Source organism: Cyprinodon tularosa, unplaced genomic scaffold (assembly GCF_016077235.1).
Source record: "Cyprinodon tularosa strain WSP-4 unplaced genomic scaffold, ASM1607723v1 ctg43, whole genome shotgun sequence".
In the NCBI taxonomy this organism is placed as follows: Eukaryota; Metazoa; Chordata; class Actinopteri; order Cyprinodontiformes; family Cyprinodontidae; genus Cyprinodon; species Cyprinodon tularosa.
Genome location: NW_024039152.1, coordinates 1,407,380 through 1,423,501, shown reverse-complemented (window position 1 = coordinate 1,423,501; position 16,122 = coordinate 1,407,380). Strand labels below are relative to the sequence as shown.

The 16,122-nt window shown below is 36.7% G+C and overlaps 2 protein-coding genes across 4 annotated transcripts; both read left to right on the top strand.

Moving 5' to 3' along the window:
- The first annotated feature begins 1,204 nt into the window (after window positions 1–1,204).
- On the top strand, window positions 1,205–4,794 carry LOC119792721 (hydroxycarboxylic acid receptor 2-like). Its single transcript, XM_038299476.1, has 2 exons — window positions 1,205–2,221; window positions 4,119–4,794. Exon 1 carries the CDS (start codon window positions 1,262–1,264, stop codon window positions 2,216–2,218), a length of 957 nt encoding a protein of 318 aa, XP_038155404.1. The 5' UTR covers window positions 1,205–1,261; the 3' UTR covers window positions 2,219–2,221; window positions 4,119–4,794.
- A 2,416-nt stretch (window positions 4,795–7,210) lies between these two features.
- On the top strand, window positions 7,211–15,791 carry LOC119792719 (hydroxycarboxylic acid receptor 2-like). 3 transcript variants are annotated; one of them, XM_038299473.1, is made up of 3 exons: window positions 7,211–7,289; window positions 8,966–9,006; window positions 12,750–15,791. In XM_038299473.1, the coding sequence occupies exon 3, from the start codon at window positions 12,830–12,832 to the stop codon at window positions 13,799–13,801; it is 972 nt and encodes a 323-aa protein (XP_038155401.1). In that variant the 5' UTR covers window positions 7,211–7,289; window positions 8,966–9,006; window positions 12,750–12,829; the 3' UTR covers window positions 13,802–15,791. The 3 variants fall into 3 exon arrangements, with proteins under 3 accessions (XP_038155401.1, XP_038155402.1, XP_038155403.1); XM_038299474.1 differs by having other exon boundaries at window positions 7,223–7,289; window positions 8,966–9,010; XM_038299475.1 differs by lacking the exon at window positions 8,966–9,006 and having other exon boundaries at window positions 7,223–7,289.
- Window positions 15,792–16,122: the final 331 nt, after the last annotated feature.

Sequence of the window (16,122 nt, the reverse complement as noted above, 5' to 3'; positions counted from 1 at the left end):
GGTCAAGCTTGACCCCCACCTCTCCTTTGACAATCATGTCACCTCCATCTGCAAAACGTCCTTCTTTCACCTCCGTAATATCTCTAAACTCCGTCCCTCCCTATCCCTCCCTGCTGCAGAGAAGCTCGTCCACGCCTTCGTCTCCTCCAGGCTGGATTACTGCAACGCTCTCCTCGTCGGGATCTCTGGCAGGAGCCTTCAGAAGCTCCAGTATGTACAGAACAGCGCTGCCAGGGTCCTGATGAGGGTGAGGAAACACCAGCACATCACTCCCATCCTTCACACTTTACACTGGCTGCCCATTCACGCCCGTATAGAGTACAAGATTCTTCTGCACACCCATCACTGTGTGCACGGTGCGGCCCCCATGTATCTCACTGAACTGCTCACACCACACACCTCTTCCCGGACCCGGTCAGGCCAACAGCACCGTCTGGCCCCACCCAGGACACGGCTAAAAACAATGGGCGACAGGGCCTTCGAAGCCGCAGCTCCCCGTCTGTGGAATGCCCTCCCAGACCACCTTAGGGCCCCACAGACGGTGGATTGTTTTAAGAAAGGACTAAAAACTTTCCTTTTTAGAAATTCCTACAATTGTTGATTTTAGATTTTCTTTAATAGGCTACGTATGCCTTTTAATGTATTGATTTTAATGACTGTCTTTTTACTCTGTTTTTAATGTTATGGTCTTTTAAACTTGTTTTGTAGCACTTTGAGATTTGAAATCAAATGTAAAGTGCATGATAAATAAAATTCATTATTATTATTATTATAAATACACTTAATACATTTAAACAATTATAAACTATATATTTTTGGTTCTCTGAATATCTACTGTGACCTAACAAACACACTTCTTGTCTCGCATTTGTTATTGTGGTCTCTGCTCACTAAATATCAGTTTCGAGTGAAATATTTGGTAGATAGGTAATTATTGGATAATTGTGGAGATTGTTTTCATAAGAAATACTATTATTTGTTTTACTGGAGCATTTTCTTAGGAACAATTAATAGCAATGAATGACTATGATATGTCAAAATATCTTAGTTCACACCTAAAAAAGTCAAGTGAAAGAGTCAGCCATTACTGTAAGATCAATTCACTAAAATAATTTGCTTTTGCACTTAATATAATGATCTAATTAGTTTATTTTTTTCCCACTTTTCTTGTATTTGACAGGGTCAAAAGTAAACAAAACTCCGAACCAGGTGTTGGCATTGCTGTTCAGCGAGCAAAAATATCCAACTTTAATCTGCCAGAATGAGTTCAGAGGTAAACACCACCTGCCAGCCCAAGGACAGTGAAGTTGGGAATGTGTTTCTGATGATCTTCCTGATGGTTGAGACGCTTGTGGGCATACCGGGAAGCATCATGGCAATATGGATTTTCTGTTGCCGTATGGAGTCCTGGAAATCTCATGTCACTTTCCTCTTTAACCTGTGTCTGGCTGACTTGCTGCTTTTTCTCAGTGTGCCCTTCCGCATCGACTCCCACTGGCGAGGAGATGACTGGAACTTTGGACCGGTTTGGTGTCGGATTAACCTGTACATGTTGTCTGTCAATCGATCCGCTAGTATCTCTTTCATGACAGCCGTGGCACTGGACCGTTACTTCAAGGTGGTTCATCCATATCACTCTGTCAGTCGACTGCTTTCGAGACACGCGCACAAGTTTGCAGCTCTGATATGGCTCATTGTAGTTTTGTATCGGATCCCATTGTTGACCACCAACCTCCTTCATACAGACCATAAGACAGGAAAAAAACTGTGTCGCAGCTTCCACTCCTACAAAGTAATCCCTCTGGAAATGAAAGTTCACTATGTTGCTTATATTTTAGAGTTTTTCCTGCCATTATTTTTGTTGGTTTTCTGCTCTGTAAGGATTGCCTGCCAAGTACGAAAGTTGAGAATGGACAAAGAGAGAATACACCAGGTCATCAGAGCTGTGATGGTCATCATTGCAGTGTTCACCTTCTGCTTCCTGCCAGGTGTCTTTTCAGGCCTGGTGAGTCTGTACATAAACATATATCACCAAGAGGCATGTGAATCCTACGAGTTTTGGATTAATCTCTTCAAGGTGTGTATTGGCTTCACCTACCTCAACAGTGCCTTGGACTCTGTCATCTACATTTTCTCAAGCTCTGTGTTTCATCGTAAACTCAAGAACTCCTTCAGATGGAGAAGGACTCCAGAGCAACTCGTAACCTATAGCTCCTGACAGGTAAAGCTTGTTATTGCAACTAGAGGAAGAAACTGTGAAGGAATATACATGCAAGTCACTTTTTTAATGCCAATGGGTGTTGAAGCATTGAAAACCAAAACCAATGTGCCCACCCACGTAGCTCTCCATTGCCTTGGATAGGCTGTGTGCTGCATAATACGCTGTAATTTGAGGGCTGAATTTGCTGCACAGTCCTATGGATGTGACATATTTAACACTGTATGTGTGCACTGACAACTTTGATACAGGAAGTTATGGTTGTTTTAGTATTAGTAAAAGAAGAAGACTGAAATAACCAGCAGTTACTTACTTTGTTGCAGGTGTTTGTCGCTGTTAGCACAATTTGCATGGTGATCTTGTTGTAAACCTTCATGTAGTAAACAGCATTATATAAACACCAGTGCTGTACTTTGAATAAGGTCTGTCCATGAAGTATTGCTACTTACTCGCAGCGCCTGTCATGTCACTTGGAAATTGTCATTTCCTCATCCTGCCTCTAGTTCCTTGGGATATTTAAGATTTTGGTCACCATTTTCGGCACTCTTTATGAGAACCTTACATGAATAAAATAGTATACTTGAATGTATCTGTGACTTATAGTCTGCTGTGACTATCTATGGTTTATTTTTCTTCATAATGTATATAGCGACTGGTAAGACTTATACTTCAGTGTGAATTGAACCCTGAACAAACCAAACCGATTATGTGTCCAATCCAACAGAAAATGGTTTTGTACAAGATCCTGGCATTTACCTCTCAATGAAAGTCAACAGGGATGGACATGATTTTCTGCACAGGATTTGCGCAGCTCTGCTTTGTAGCTACGGCTTTTAAAACATTTTTATTACTTGTTATAATGTTTCCCAGTCAAATTTGGGATAGTGTTTCAATTTAATGTGCAAAAGGACAGAAGTAAAAATAAAAAATCAGCATAATATTGGGATCTGCTCACCCTGCAAAGTCGGAGCCTCTCTATACACAGTCAGTCAGGCATTGAAAAAAATTTGATGAGAGATTAAAAAGTCTTATGCAACCAGTGTGACCTAGCCTTTATAGTCCGGAAAATACGGCATCTTATAAAAGTATAAGGAATTCAATTTTTAATTTATTCTCTTTTTAATTGCAATTTAGTACAGGTACAGGTACAGGTACAGGTACAGGTACAGGTACAGGTACAGGTACTTAACCTGGCAAGTCACTCGGGTTAAATGCTAAGGCTTTTTTTACCTTCCCCAATAACTTTATGTTTTTAGGAGAGTGTGTGTGTGTGTTTGTCTGTCAAAGTACAGTATAACCTGAAAAGTTATGGACAGATTTTAATAAATTTTTTTTTCAGAGGTGTCCCTCAGGCCAACTAACAATCCATGAAATTTTGTTGATGATCCACATCATAAGGTCGATTAAGGATTTAAAAATATTCTCTAGATTGTGAGATAGGGATATTTTGCAGGACAAGCAGTTCCCCTCTAAACCATAGGGTGGCAGCAGTGACTTTTGACAGCCTCAGCATCCGACTCAAAAAGTCCTGAGGTATTTTACTGAAGACAAAAACACACAAAAAGGGGAACGTTGTTGGTTTGTTCACAGGATCAATTAAAAACTTATCAATAGATTTAAGGATTTTTTTTTTTTTTTACCATAGGTGTGCCTTATGCCAAGAAACAATTAATTTAAATTTGGTAATGATCCATATCATGTGCGAGTTTTAGGTGTAAGTCATAATTTGGGGCAAAATGTTCTGCTTGGCGGAGGTCTGCGCTCTGCGAGTGCTTTTTTTTGTTGGATAATAAATTCACACACAATAAGCTAACAAAGCTAGCTGTAGTTTTGGTAAAATAATACTTGTTTTTTGTTGTGGTTCTCTTTTTTATTCTTTTCTAATTTAATTTATGCCCAGGTTCTGCACCCTGACCGGCTAAAGGAGATTCATCTCAGTCACTCGGGTTTTCTTCATTCTACGGTGATCTTCAAGATGAAGGCACTAGTGATAGCTTCTAAGACATGCACTTGGAAGGCTGCCTGTTGGATGTTGTTGGATAGAAGAAGGTCGAACTGGTGCACATTTCTTTGGCTTTACTCATGTCCATTTATCTAATTATTGATAAGCAATCTACTGAATGACCAAAAGTTCAAATTTTGGAGGATAAAGGTTTCTAACCTTTCACAACTGCAAAATGTTTTTTAGGTTGTGTCTGGAAAATATGTGCTGTATATGAGGCAGTCAGAGGAGATATAATAAAGAAAGAACATTCTCTTTTAGTGTGAACGTCTTTGAAAAGAGGAAGAGGATAAATGACCAGTTTGTATCACTAAGATGACTTGGAGCCTTAAATACATCAGAGTGAGTTCTGACATCTGAAAACAGAGATAACCTGTCAAAGTCATTGTTTTAAATTCTTATCCTCTTGCCGATCAGCTATCAATTGATCCATCCAGACACCCAGGGCAAGTGAAAAAAAGGTATGACCTGCCTTTTGCCCACAAACTGATGATAGATAGGCAGCAGCCTCACTGTGACCCTTACAGATGAGTAGAAGGAGATGGATGAATTCAGAACTTCTGCTTCTTTGCATTAAACACAGTAACTATTACAGTTAGGCTAATACTTAGAAAAGGAAAGGGAAAAAGACAGTTGCTTAGCCAGCAATATTTTCCCAAAAAGATGCTTAACAACATAGCATACATTTATTTTCCTGAAGAAAATATTATGGTTAACTATTAGGGCACAATCTGAAGAATCAGATTCAAATAAATATACAACCCATTAAAACAAAGTTGATCTTCACTTATCTACAGGTTTATTTATCACTATCAGCCTAATATGTATGAGCGAATAACAGCCTCTCATACACATACAATAATATTTGATAAAACTATCTTAAGCGCAACAATTTTAGACTTAACATCTGCAGTTATTTGTCCCTACGCCTGAGTTTTTCAAGCCTCAGTTGGTAACTTACCATCTACTGTGGTGTTTGAGACACGCAGGGCTTGTTATGCAGCTTCATACATAATTCAGTTTCTGATCATTTTTTCTTTGCTTCTATGTTCTTACTGTTTTACACTTTTTTTTGTGTTGTTAATACTTGCAGCAGATCTGCCCTGACCAGATATTATGTCCTTTCTGTGTAACTCAGTTCTGCTAAGTGCCTCTGGGCAACAGACTGACTTAAGTAGTTTTTTTTTTGTTGTTGTTGTTTTTTTTTTTTTAACAGAGACTTTGTGTTTGTGGCCTGGAAATACCCAGCATATCCTACATAGTCTTCCTCATTTTACCCACTAGTGATAGGCATAAATAGTGGAGACTATATACATGTATTTTGTCTTTGACTCTATAGCAATCCCTTACACCTGCATGTATGCAGCAACAGTGGAGAGGGAACCCAGGCTCGGTGTGAGACGGGTTTCAATGTGACATGGTAGATCCAAAAAAGGAAAATTAAAAACCATTTACTGGACTAGCTGGAAGGGATTAACTCACTTCCTGCTATCATCACAGCCTCTGTATAGGGGAGCGGAGGACCTTGCCTATTCAGCCAGGCCATCAATTCCCTTTAACGGCCAACTTTTAGACAATTAGACGGGTATAGGGCATTGCAGGCTAACAAAAGAAGCGACCCCCATTCCAAAGGGGTGGACCCCGTTGTCCGTTTCAATTTGCATGTTTTCAAAAACAAAAACAAGGCTTTGTTGGGCTATTGTATAAAACCTCAAACTCAACGCTATTCCTGACATTTTGAATTGGAAAAGCTTCTTGGATGGGAAGCAAAACGTCTTCACCTTGAAAATAAAGTCCAGTGGATTGTGTTTAATTTTCTTTGTTTGGAATTACTATGACCTGGGTCACTGGGAATCTTCACCAGCGCTGCCTTGGAAAGAAACAATTAAACGGACAGGCTTTGAGTCAGTTTTCATGTCAATGGATGAAAGAGAGCACTTACAGTTAGTCACAGTGAAAGCTGAGCCCGTAACTATGTCTAGAAGAGAGACTGAATTAAACACTAAAAAACAGGCCCAACTTTACCATCTGATATTTCTCTCTAGGATGGTGTAATAGCCAAACACGAACAGACCAGATAAAGCCACTGGGATGAGAGCAGAGAGAACAAAGTTAGTGGTTAAACCAACAAATTATGCAGATCAGGAAAAGATAATAGAATGAAGCAGAATTATGTAAAGGGGTCTATATGTCCTCTAGCAGCAAAAGATTATAACAGTACAACCAAGTCTCCCCTAGCATCATACACTTCCCCTTTATAAATAGGTAAATTCTGATTAAATATTAAAGTTAAACTCCTACTAGCAAAGACAATTACAATCTACATTTAAAATGATTTACCACGAGGAAAGGGTTTGCTTTGTTGCTTCTTTCTTCACTTCCCTCAGCTAGCTAGGCTAACTAGCAGCCTTACAAAAATGCTTCATATGAAACAGCATAATATGCCTTGATTGAAACTTATCAGTCTGCAAACACACCAATGTGTCTGAGAATGGAAATTAAAACGCTGAATGAGGTAATTTTCTCAATAACGTTATCAGTCTCTCAAAATTATTTAAGAGACTGATGAGGACATTGCGAAAAAGACTAACATTGAGCAATAAGGATCAAATATTACATAAGAGCTGGTGAGGATGTACATAATTTGTCACATAAAGCCTATTCCTTTTCACTTCATCTTTGTGTAATGAATTATTACACTGCTTGGTCTTTTTGAGTTAGTTTTTTCAGGTTATGTATAGACATTTTAAAAACTGATATGTTATCTTAGATTTAAAAATTGTGTCTTATCTTTTCATGTTTATTTCTTTATATGTTTATTTGAAATTAAAACTTTAATCTATTTAAAGATATGTGTGTCATAAATCCTCTTGAAAGCTTAAAGGCGAATGCTTTCCCTGCAACTTTTATTTTTTTAATCTTAGGTTACAACATCATGTTGTGACAAGCCCTCACACAACCAGCTTATTGTGAAAAAATATCTCACACCTTTTCACTCTACACTCTCTACATGGGATTTGCGAGCATCGTCTTTACTATCTGAACCGCATTTCTTCCCTTTAACTGTTGGTGAGTATTAAAGCATGAAGTTTTGATGCACTTTTTATGGATGCCTGTCTTTTTCTTTTAGATTTGAACTGTTAAAACAAAGATAGGTTGCAATAATAATAAAAAAAATGTACAAAAGCTGAATTAAGACAGACTTTGAAGGATATGGGCTAAATACTTGTGTAAATTCATAAAGAAAATGAAAGTTTTACCTGAGTTTTACATTCTGTAAAAAACTTTTAAAAGCATATTTCTTTTAAAATGTCAATTATAATGTATGGTGTTAAGTTTGGAATTTTCTGCAATGGTTTTCATGGAAATTATTTTATGAATTTAACATAGGAACACTTCTTGCAAAACCTATAATCATAAATGCAACGTAGTCTCTTCTACTAGCAGCAATATGACTGTTCATTTTAAATTTGAAACATTTAATGTGACTCTTTTTGGAGTTACTAAAAAAACTAGACACGCTTTTGTCTTTTTTTATGTAAACAAAAGCTACAGTTCTGAACATGTCTGCACTTCAGATTTTCCCTTTTCGATCATCTCAAATGCTTCCTCATAGCTGTGTCTAAAGGAGTCCAGTCCTTAACACACACATGCATCCACTCATAAATTCAAATACTATTACAATCATATGGTACTTTTATTCTAAGAAAACATTTTAACATCAATCTGAACTGATGGATGACTTCATACCCATAAAAAACTACATGTTGAGACAGTGCAGCTATTTAAATCTTGAAAGATTCAGCTTTTTTTTTTTTTTTATGTTATAGCTCAACAGAAAACTTTTAATAATGCAAAAAAAAAAGAAAAGCTGTTTTCAGGTTAGGATTTCATTTATTCATGTGTGAAAGCTCTATGCTTACATGAAATCTTAGTTTGCAACTACTAAAAAGAAAATATGATTTAGCACTTTGTTTCTTATTCAGTTTCAAACACCACACCCCGATCTGACTTGATATTGTTGAGAGCAGTGGTTAAACAAAAAGAAACTGAAAACATGAAGCACACCATGCCCTGATCTAATGTATTTCAAGAAAATATTAGATACTTAACATCTATCAGTCTAAAAATAGGGCTATGATATTTCTCAAGCTTTGGGACTCAATTAATCACAGACAGAACAAGTATCAACAAACTGAGATAAAGGAATCGGGGTGAAGCTCTACTGAAGAGCATTGTTGGTTTATCAGCTTGTGACCCTAAGTTCAGTCTCATTTGTGATAAGTAGTATGAAAATAATACTTAACACACTAGCAAGCTGACGACTGAAGAACTGAAATAGCCAAAATTAACTTTTGAAGTGGCCTAGTCAAAGTCTTGACTTTAATCCTTAGAGGATGCCGAGTGCATGACCTTAAACAGGCTGTTAGTGCTTTAAACCATCCAATGTGCCAAAATGTAAACATTTATGTGTTTGCCTTTTAAAAAAAAAACAAAAAACAAAACATACATAGCTCAGTTTTACTTTGAATTCATTGGATTAATGATTTTTTTTTATGGATTTATCTGATAAAGTTTGCTGTATTTCTTGTGTTCATGCTTTAAAAACAATCTGCATTGGCTTATGAATTCATCCGCATCTTGTTTTTGTTCTTCTTAGCTGTTTTTGTGGTTGTCTAACTCCCACTTTCCAACCAGGCAAACACTCCCTTAGTCATTGTCTTCCTCCATTTCTGTCTTGCCAGATATTCTTCTGTTCCTTGTCCAATCCACCTCCTCCTTCTCTGTGAGTACGTGTTCACACTCATGCCTGATTTCTGCACAAAAAAAACCCATTCATATCAGTCTAATTTTTGGCAGGGGGGGCAATAGATAACAAATATCATTAATCATCAGGGCGTCATGATTTATACTTTTGTGCAAATAATCACACAATAACTTCAACTTCTGTTCCAACAAAAATATTTGCATATGACTCCACAACACATTGGCTGTAAGACAAATCATTGCTGTTTATGGGGTGTTTGTACTGGTTTGCTGTTTGCTTTTGACCAAATATGGTACTATGTATCAGGGCCAAACATCTATAATAGCAAGCCCACCACTGAAGAACTCAAATAACACAAAATAAGCTTTGGATGTGGCCAAGTCAAAGTCTTGACTTTAATCCTGACAGGTGTTTTTATACAAGCTATTACTGCCTGAAAACCATCCAATATGGCAACATTTAAACAATTTTAAGCCATGGTCTTTTTTTCTCAAAAAGATTAAGATAATGAAGAAATCCATTACTAATTTTTTGCATATTTCCCCATATTTCCGGACGAGATGTCCCTGATAAGAACCAAGTAGGACTTTTGAGCCAAGACTGAAAAGCCTGTATGAGGAATACTAACAATGCATGTTAACCAGAATATGGTGAAGTAGCAACATGCATTAAAGACACTTTTCTTTACCAGGGCAGGGAAAGCTGTTCAGAGTTCTTTTTGCAAGTAAAACTAGGCAAATATTTAAGCTCTGGAGATGGACAAAGCAAGTAGAAAGACTACCCAAAAAGCTATTTCAATTAAAATGACAAACGTTGATTCAGGGTGGCAGATAGCTTTAAATAGAGATTAAAAACCTATTGGGTTGGAACTGCATTTGATTGTGCTATTACTTATTAACTAGATCATCATTACTTTTAGTTTTAGTCCTTTTTCTTTATCTGCCTGTGTAATCTAATGCTATGTAATTTCCTCTCCATTCGTTTCTTTGGTTCATAAACAGGGCTTTAAACTGTTTTGTAACTGGAATCGGCTATACAAATAAATGTTGCTTTCTTTAAGATGCGCATGTCAGAGGTTTTAATAGAACTAGTCAAAACCTTGTGCTTCCTTTTTTGAGGTATTGATGGATATGCAACATACCGTATGACATTGCAAATATGCAACACACCATACGTCTTACTCAACCAACCAAAAATCTCCCCAATGCCTGTTTAACATTTTCAGTTTGGACCTTGTGACCGTTAGCAAGAACTTTTCTTGTAAAGCTGGTCCCTTATGGTGTGTATTATCATGTTTTAACTGTTGTCACAAATTTGAAATAAACCTACATTTTGTTAAACTTTTAGTCATAGTAACAATTACATTTTAGCCACTTTAATACATACAAATCACAACAAAAAAACACAATATAATTTTTATATTTGAATCTATACTCTCATATGTCCATGTATTTATTTTTCCCAGGCCACACAGTCTACCAAAAGTCTGGTTTGGTCTTATTCACACTTTATTTAAGGATATTTTATTCTTCAATCCACCTTATTTATACTCCATTGTCGTCAGCAGAAAAAACTTTTACTGTTTCTTGTTTCTCTCTCCTTATAAATATTGCCAAAAGATGTGTCTCTGTTATCTCGTGAGCAGTTTGTTGCATTGGTATTAGGTAACTGTTTTTACTCATGCATAATTTCACAGGGAAACCACAAACTACTTACAAGTCAAGAACCTACCATCTAATATCACAAACAGTTATATTAAAATTCTCAAATGTTCTTTTTTATTGCCAGTCAGGTAAACGATACCCAAACTCACAAGATATGGATCTGGCTTAAAAGAAGCAGATTCTCGGTTCTGGTTTGTGTGAGTTTTCGACATATGCTTGCTTTTCTCTTTTTAAGGTCTCTTTCTGAGGAGCTTTACCATCTAGGAAGCTTTACAGCAGAGCTGCTCCTCGTCCAGAGATGTTTTTGTTTACAAGTTATCCATCAGAAAGTGAATAAATTAGCCATAGAGGGGAGGACATGGTCATTTACGGTACAGTACATAGGCGGTGGGGTTCAAACGCATTTCATGTAGTTCTAAAGGTCCCCAAAGTTTCACAAGATAGTATCTCCAACATGACACTACAATCACCACCAACCAGAACAACAAACAAGGATGAATCTATGCTTTCATGTTATTTCTGCAATATTCTGACCAAACATTATGATAAATTTTAAACCTAAATTATGCAGCTGATTCACTTGACCTGGCAATGCTTTCCTAGTGTTATTGTCCAGTCCTCAAGCCTCAAGGTTTACCGCTTGACTGTTGCAAGAGTTTGTTAGTTCTACAGTTTCCTTTCTCTCTTCTTAAATCGGGCTGCTGGTCTCTTAGGATTCCTAACATCAACAAAACCTTATTGTCCACATAATTTTCACTTTCTGTATACTTTCTCAAAGCATGCTCTGTATACCAAAGAGATAGCAGAATTACGAGATTAGATTCTAAGGGTGTTTAGTCTGTATTGTGCCAAAATTTTAAACCAGACGGAGAAATATATAAAAATAACAATCACAAATTAAAGGATACAGACATAACTAATGATTCAGCAAAAAAACAAAACAAACAAACCAAAACAGGCAATATGCGGTATTTTGGGCGGAATAAGCCTGCTGATTAACATTTGGCATTTAGGAAAAGGGTACCTGATCAAACAAGACAGAAGTAAATAAAGGAACTGGTTCTACTAAGCAAAAAACTAAAATGACTAAAATCAAACTTCACAAAAAGCATCAAATCCTGGCTTCAGCACTTCAATAAAGGTAAGTCAAACCTGGTTCGACTCACCTGCCATTTACACATAAACGAGGGCTATAAAGTTAATATTTAATCAGTTATTTCCGTTATTAGGCAATATGTGTGATCATAAGGGGCTAAGTTCTGTGTTAAACTGATTAAATTAGTTTAATCAGAGGTTAGGGTATGTATCTGTTTAAGATATTAATATACCAAGGTTTGCTGTCAGAAGTTTACTTACACTTGTTATGGGCATGATGTTCAAGAAGAATAAAATGTTTATTATAAAATCAGTTATTTAATTAATTGATAAAGGGATCAAAGATAAAGCAAATCAAAACATATAATAAAATTGAGTTAAAAAGTCTACAAGAAAGAATTGCAGAAACTGCTCAAACTTCAGACCAAAAAAACAAAAACATATCCAGAATAAATTTGCTTCTTCATTTGCTAAATCCTGCGACTTTACCCTCATATTCAGTTGGTTGAATAAATCCTTTTATATTTGTTTTGTCATTCATTTAAAACTTTACAAAGTATAGATAAATTAAAAGAAAACTATGCTGGGTTTAGCCTTCACATCCTTAGTCAGGTTTTGCTTCTTTGCCCTTTCATTCTCAAATTAGCATTTTTCTTATTAAAAAAACCACTGCATACCTATTTATTCAACGAATGAGTGTGTTTTTATTTCTCTTGGTTGGTATGTAAATGTCTAAGAAGTTTGGAGATGTATTTTCATAAAACAAATTATAAAATATAATTTCATTCAATGCAACTAATTCTAATCAACTTCTTACTTGTAATTAATAGCAATAAATAACCACATGATCTGTCATAATCTCTCACTGCAAACCTTAAAAAAGTTGGTAGAAATAACCAGCCTCGTATTATTAATTTCCAAAATTATTTGCTTTTGTCTTATAATTAATGAAATAATGGTTTAATGAGTTTGTTTTCTTTTCATTGTTCCTGTCTTTGATAGGGTTAATAACAGGAAACTTCGTAACCAGGTGGTGGCATTGCCGTTCAGCAAGCAGAAAGATCCAACTTTAATCTGCCAGAATGAGTTCAGAGGTAAACACCACCTGCCAGCTCAAGACCAGTGAAGTTGGAAGTGTGTTTGTGATGATCTTCCTGATGGTTGAGACGCTTGTGGGCCTACCGGGAAGCATCGTGGCACTGTGGATTTTCTGTTGCCGTATGAAGTCCTGGAAATCTCATGTCACTTTCCTCTTTAACCTGTGTCTGGCCGACTTGCTGCTTTTTCTCAGTGTGCCCTTCCGCATCGACACCCACTGGCGAGGAGATGACTGGATATTTGGACCAGTTTGGTGCCGCATTAACCAGTACATGTTGTCTGTCAATCGATCCGCTAGTATCTCTTTCATGACAGCCGTGGCACTGGACCGTTACTTCAAGGTGGTTTATCCACATCACTCTGTCAGTCGACTGCTTTCGAGACACGCGCACAAGTTTGCAGCTCTGATATGGCTCATTGTGGTTTTGTATCGACTCCCATTGTTGACCACCAACCTCCTTCATAAGGAGCATAAAGAAAAAAAAATATGTCGCAGCTTCCACTCCTACAAAGTAATCCCTCTGGCAATAAAAGTTCACTATGCTTCTTATATTTTAGAGTTTTTCCTGCCATTTTTTTTGTTGCTCTTCTGCTCTATCGGGATTGCCTGTCAAGTAAGAAAGCTGAGAATGGATAAAGGGAAAGTACAACGGGCCATCAGAGCTGTGATGGTCATCACTACGGTGTTCACCTTCTGTTTCATGCCAGGTGTCTTTTCAGGCCTGGTAGGGTTGTACATAAAAATGTACCACAAAGAAGCGTGTGAATCTTACAGCATATGTATTAATGTCTTTATGGTGTGCATTGGCCTGACCTACCTCAACAGTGCATTGGATCCTGTCGTCTACGTTTTCACCAGCTCTGTGTTTCATCACACTCTTAAGAACTCCTTCAGATGTAAAAAGACACCAGAGCAGCAAGTAACATATAATTCCTGTCCAGTAAAAAGGATTTAATATTCAGGGTATTGTTTAAATGGAAAGAGGTCAAACAAATGTTAGAAATTGTTATTTTGCCGAAGGATGTTTTAACAGCAGTCCAGATTTTTATAAGCTGAATTTATCATATCAGTGTACTAGTAATGGTACAATGAATAAAAGTTACATTTCCTCTTTCTTCATTGTATTTTAGTACGATTAATCCTGAACTTTTGAGGAAGGACATAGAAGTACTGTAATGGCCTTATGTCTCTGTTCGTAACATCTGTACTCACAGCATCATAGTGGCTGCCTAGTGGTTAGGGCGTTGCGCTTGGAATCCTGAGGATCTGCGTTCAAGACCAACTCCCACAGACTGCCACTCTGGGTCCCTGAGCAAGACCATTAACCCCACACTGCTTGCCAGGCGCTGCACAACGGCAAGCCCACTGCTCCCCAAGGGATGGGTCGAATGCAGAGGTGAATTTTTCCAATGTGAGATTAATGAAGTTCAATTATTATCATTTATATTTTGTTTAACCTTCTCTATGCAAGATGGCCGCAACAAAATTTCAAAACACATGGTCTGATTAAAGTACACCTGATTTTCCTGAAAGCTAAATTGACTTCATGTTCCAAGCATCTCTCCCAAGGGTAATTGTTTCAATTTTAATGCAAACATGACTAGTGTAAAGGTCTTTTATAAAGCGTTTACACAAACGCTTATTATTTCTCTAATGGTATAATAGTTTTCTAAGATTGTTAAGCTGGGGCTCCTCTATCCTGGCTAGCTGCTACCTTACAGTCTGATTTATTTTCTCTTTATTCAAGCTGACTGACTTTGATGAACTAATCCTTAACTTTCCCAAATTTTTTTATGATTAATAAAAGGAAGAAAATTACACAAATCTGAGCAGAATAATAAAGTTGCATGCTTTCTTTTTCTTGGCTAGAGATACAACTGTATCTGTATCTGTTACTGTTAGTTAAGATGTTATGCTGGATTATTTGAAATGACTGAAACGTTATGTGCTTTCTGAAACATTTAGCTTATAATACACTTTCTTCAGACAAACCTTGAGTAATAAAAATCCATTCATTGAGTCTCACATTACAAAATCTATTAGGGTTATTTGCAATAACTGATGCACATATTTAAACTGGTATTTTTTATCTTCATTTGAAACTTCAATCTTTCTTCGTCCACAGTAGAAAATAGTTTCAGCTAATGCTGAAAGGACCATATTGTGCCAGTAGGTGAAAATGAAATCAATTAATTGCACATAAAACAGTCTATACAAAGATAAGGGTTTAAGCTACGATAGGAGGAAATATAAGTATGAGTAAACGAGGAGAACATGCAAACTCCAAAAATATTAGTCAATATCTTCAAGAGAGTGCTAAAAAGGTACAACTAGAGGCCCACTGCATCGATATGCTTTCATAAGTAGGAAGAAAACAATTGTGTGGTGCTTTTGTGCTAGCATTTACACGCTGAAACATGAAATCTGCATTGTCTGATTTTTCCACGCTGAGACCAAGTTTAAAAAATTATCTTTCACACATCTCCCAAAAAGGTGCCTGTTAGATAAACAGCTTTAATTGACAAAATGGTCACCGCTGCTGCCACAACCCCACACAGAGAAGCCTGTGTTTCCTGACAATCGCTCTATTTGTTTGCAGTGTTTAACTTGTACATGTTTATCAGTTGGGATAACCTCCAAAGAAGAAGACAAGGCAATGATACTTTCTGAACCCTTAAGAAAATAAACAAACCACCCTATCTCTGTTGCAGGAATAAAATCCTTCCATTTGCACTTGCTTCTCTCACATTTACTCTTACAGTATATATTGTTTACTATTTACTTCATTAAAAACTGTAATGGATTTATTATTTAAGTTTTTCTTTCTAGTCAGTACGCTTTGAAAGGCCCTTTATTAATGATAATGACATATTTTCGATTTTTCTAAATGAACAAGTGCATAAAAAGGTGTATTTGCATTTGTTGACTCTCCTACCTTTGTGTGCTATTAGGACATATATATTTATATTTTGCATTTATTTTTCAAAATAAAACTTTATGACACTTAAACCAAGTCTCTTGCTGCCTAACATTATATAAATCTCAATTATCTACAACATCCCTATATGTTCACACTTATGTGGCTACAGACACACACCAAACATCTAAATAATCTACAACTTAATACTATTACTTGCACGTAAGCTATATATTAGTTTAGGTAATTTATATCTTAATAATAGCTGTTTTATAGTTATGTGGTGGTACTTTATAGAAAAGGAGGACCTCTTGTGGCCAACTAGTATTGCACTGAGGTTAGACATTTAATTTCAAGGG